The sequence below is a fragment of the Gossypium hirsutum genome, chromosome D05 (assembly GCF_007990345.1).
Source record: "Gossypium hirsutum isolate 1008001.06 chromosome D05, Gossypium_hirsutum_v2.1, whole genome shotgun sequence".
Taxonomy (NCBI): Eukaryota; Viridiplantae; Streptophyta; class Magnoliopsida; order Malvales; family Malvaceae; genus Gossypium; species Gossypium hirsutum.
Window position 1 is genome coordinate 53,693,407 of NC_053441.1, and position 3,528 is coordinate 53,696,934.

Sequence of the window (3,528 nt, forward strand, 5' to 3'; positions counted from 1 at the left end):
TGATTTGTAGATACCATTCGATCTTAGCCATTCATGTACTTGATCTGTACCGTTGGATTTGGGGAGGCTTTACTATAAATAGAGGCCTCTCCCCTCATTGTAAATCACTTGAGTTTTGAGGAAATATAAGAGTTCTTGAGAGTATTCACTCAAACATTATTCTCTCTTGTGTTCTTGATATTTCGTGGCTTGTTCTTATTTCGTTCTTCGTTCGCCTTTGTTTGATCTTTAAGTTGCTTTCATTTGTGTTGGTTTTCAAAGGGGAATACTATTGAATCCTCAAATCGTGGGAGTTAGGCTGACTTAGGCGTTTTTGAAGCAAGAAACTCCCGAAGGCCGCACGAATTGTAAGGAAAAAATCCTAAGTCCGTGACAGTTGATATCAGAGCTAGTCTTTCGAAAGCACTATTGAAGGATGTCGAGAGAAGTTGGTGAGAATGAGCCAATGGAGACCCGTGGGAGGGCCAGGAAGGCTAGTCGATCGAGGGACATGTTGTCGAGCTTGGAAAATCAAGTGGTCAATCTCGAGGAGTCTGTTGGTGACATGAGGGAGACACTCGAAGTGGTCCTAACCCGTATGGAGGAACTGAGGGTAGACAGCAAGGTATTCGTGCTGGACACTCTTAGATCCACTTCGGACAAGCTGATGGTAAGGGACGAAGCTCTTGAGGCCCTGGTGACTGCCATGAAAGAGGAGATTGCTGAGCTTAAGGGGGAGCTCGCAATTTGTAAGGTCGCTCTGGGAAATGGGATGTTGACTTCAGGACCGAAGCAACTTCATGTAGATGTTCCAAAACCCGAGAAGTTCAATGGGGCTAGGTCTGCGAGAGAAGTGGACAACTTCCTGTGGGAATTGGAGCAATATTTTCGAGCAATGGGCATTGAGGATGATGCCACTAAGGTAAACACTGCTTTGATTTACTTTACTGATGTTGCTCTCTTATGGTGGCGACGTAGGTCCATGGACGAGAGACGTGGAGGAACGGGCATTGGGACTTGGGAGGAGTTCCAAGGAGAGTTAAAGAAGCAGTTTTATCCGCAGCATGCTGAAAAGGAGGCTCGTGCTAAGTTGCGTCAGCTTACGCAACAAGGCACTGTTCGAGATTATGTGCGGGAGTTTAGTGAGCTGATGCTTCAGATCTCAGACTTGAATGAGAAGGAAACATTTTATATGTTTGAGGATGGGCTAAGAATGTGGGCTAAGCAAGAGTTGCGCCGCCTAGGCATCACCGATTTGACCGTAGCTATGGCTGAGGCAGAGAACTTCTACGAAGTTGGTGGGAGGAAGTTTGACAATAATGATGCTTCCAAGCCCAAGCCAAGACCCAAAGGCAGTGGTGGGGGAGACAAAGAGAAAACAGAAAGGAGTGGCGAGGCCCCAAGGGCTTATAATGGTAGACCAGGGGATAAAAAAGAGCCAATGAGATGCTATCTTTGCCAAGGTCCACATAGGTTGAGTGTTTGTCCAAAGAGGGCCACTTTCAATGCTATGGAAGCACGCGAAGAGACCAATCCTGACACCAAAAGTCTTGGTACGATATTGGGCGGTGTTGAAGACAAGACGAGTAATGGGCTGATGTTTGTGGACATCATCGTAACAGACAGGAAATTGAATGCCCTTGTTGATACTGGTGCATCTGATTTGTTCATGTCTAAAAAGATGGTGAAGGAACTCGGTCTCAAAGTGGAGGAAGATTCGGGTCGAATAAAAACGGTGAACTCAGAAAGTATTCCCATAACGGGTGTGGCTAAAGGGGTGGAACTCAAACTTGGCGAGTGGACAGGCAAGGCAACCATTAAGGTAATCCTACTTGATGATTATGATTTTGTGGTAGGATTGAGTTTGTTTGACCGACTTAATGTGTATATTCATCCTTCCGAGAACTATATGATGATCTCTGATTCAAACCATCGTTATATGGTGCGAATGAAAAGAAAGGGAAACATGGAAGGCAAAACATTGTCGGCAATCCAATTTGCCAAAGGAGTACGTAGAAACAAAGTCTCCTATTTAGCCACCTTAAGGAACAATGTGGAGGAGAAATTCGAGGGGGAAATCCCAAGGGAAGTGAAGCAGCTGTTGCAGTCTTTTCAAGATGTAATGCCCACAGAGTTGCCCAAGACATTGCCACCAAAGAGGGAGGTGGATCACAAGATTGAGTTGTTGCCTAATACTGAGCCACCAGCAAGGGCACCATATCGAATGTCTCCGCCTGAGTTAGAGGAATTGAGGAAGCAGATAAGGGAACTTCTAGATGCCGGGTTCATTAAACCTTCTAAAGCCCCATTTGGAGCGCCAGTGTTATTCGAAAGGAAGCATGATGGGTCCTTAAGATTGTTCATTGACTATAGGGCCTTAAACAAGATCACTGTGAAGAACAGGTATCCCATTCCTCTCATTGCAGATTTGTTCGATCAACTTGGTAGCGCGAGATGGTTTACTAAGTTGGATTTGCGATCGGGGTACTACCAAGTGAGAGTAGCCGAAGGGGATGAGCCCAAAATAGCCTGTGTGACTCGGTATGGGTCTTTTGAATTCTTGGTGATGCCGTTCGGGTTGACAAATGCTCCGGCAACATTTTGCACCCTAATGAATAAGGTATTACAACCTTTCTTAGATCGCTTTGTGGTTGTTTATCTTGACGACATTGTGGTGTATAGTAAGACGCTTGAGGAGCACGTTGGACATCTGAGGGAGGTGTTCCGAGTCCTACGGGAAAATGAGCTGTATGTGAAAGAGGAAAAATGCTTATTTGCCCAACGAGAGGTGCCTTTTCTTGGCCATATTGTAGGAGGTGGCATGATCTGAATGGATGCAAGCAAAGTCCGAGCAATTTCCGATTGGGAGCCACCAACCAAGGTAACGAAATTGCGGTCCTTTCTTGGTTTAGCAAACTACTATCGACGTTTCATGGAAGACTACTCCAAGATCACTACACCCTTGACGGACTTGTTGAAAAAGGGCAAAGTATGGGACTGGGACTCTCGGTGTGAGAAAGCTTTTGACCAAGTAAAGCAAGCAATAGTGAGTGAACCTGTACTTGCTTTACCGAATTTTACAAAGGCGTATGAGGTACGCATGGATGCTTCAGACTATGCAATTGGGGGAGTATTGATGCAAGAAGGGCATCCAATTGCTTTCGAGAGTCGAAAGCTGAATGAGACAGAACGGAGATACACGGTCCAAGAAAAAGAGATGACTGTTGTGGTGCATTGTTTGCGCACATGGAGGCACTATTTGCTGGGTTCCAGGTTCGTGGTATTCACTGATAATGTTGCAAATAGTTATTTCCTAACCCAGAAAAAGTTGTCCCCCAAACAGGCTCATTGGCAGGTTTTTCTAGCAGAGTTTGATTTTAGCATGGAGTACAAGCCGGGGAGTGCCAACATTGTAGCTGATACGCTTAGCCGAAAGATGGAATTTGCAATGATAATCCAACCCAATAGTCCCTTATTGGAGCACATTCAAGAAGGGTTGTCCCACGATTCCACAGCCAAAAATTTCATTGAGCTTGCCAAAGAGGGAAA

The 3,528-nt window shown here is 45.4% G+C and overlaps 1 protein-coding gene across 1 annotated transcript; it reads left to right on the plus strand.

The window, feature by feature from the left end:
• The first annotated feature begins 415 nt into the window (after positions 1–415).
• LOC121217204 (uncharacterized) lies at positions 416–2,809 on the plus strand. The gene has a single exon (XM_041092733.1). The coding sequence runs from the start codon at positions 416–418 to the stop codon at positions 2,807–2,809; it is 2,394 nt and encodes a 797-aa protein (XP_040948667.1).
• Positions 2,810–3,528: the final 719 nt, after the last annotated feature.

Excerpts from the sequence above, each read along its gene's own strand:
- LOC121217204 (XM_041092733.1), top strand. The coding sequence starts at position 416 with ATGTCGAGAGAAGTTGGTGAGAATGAGCCAATGGAGACCCGTGGGAGG.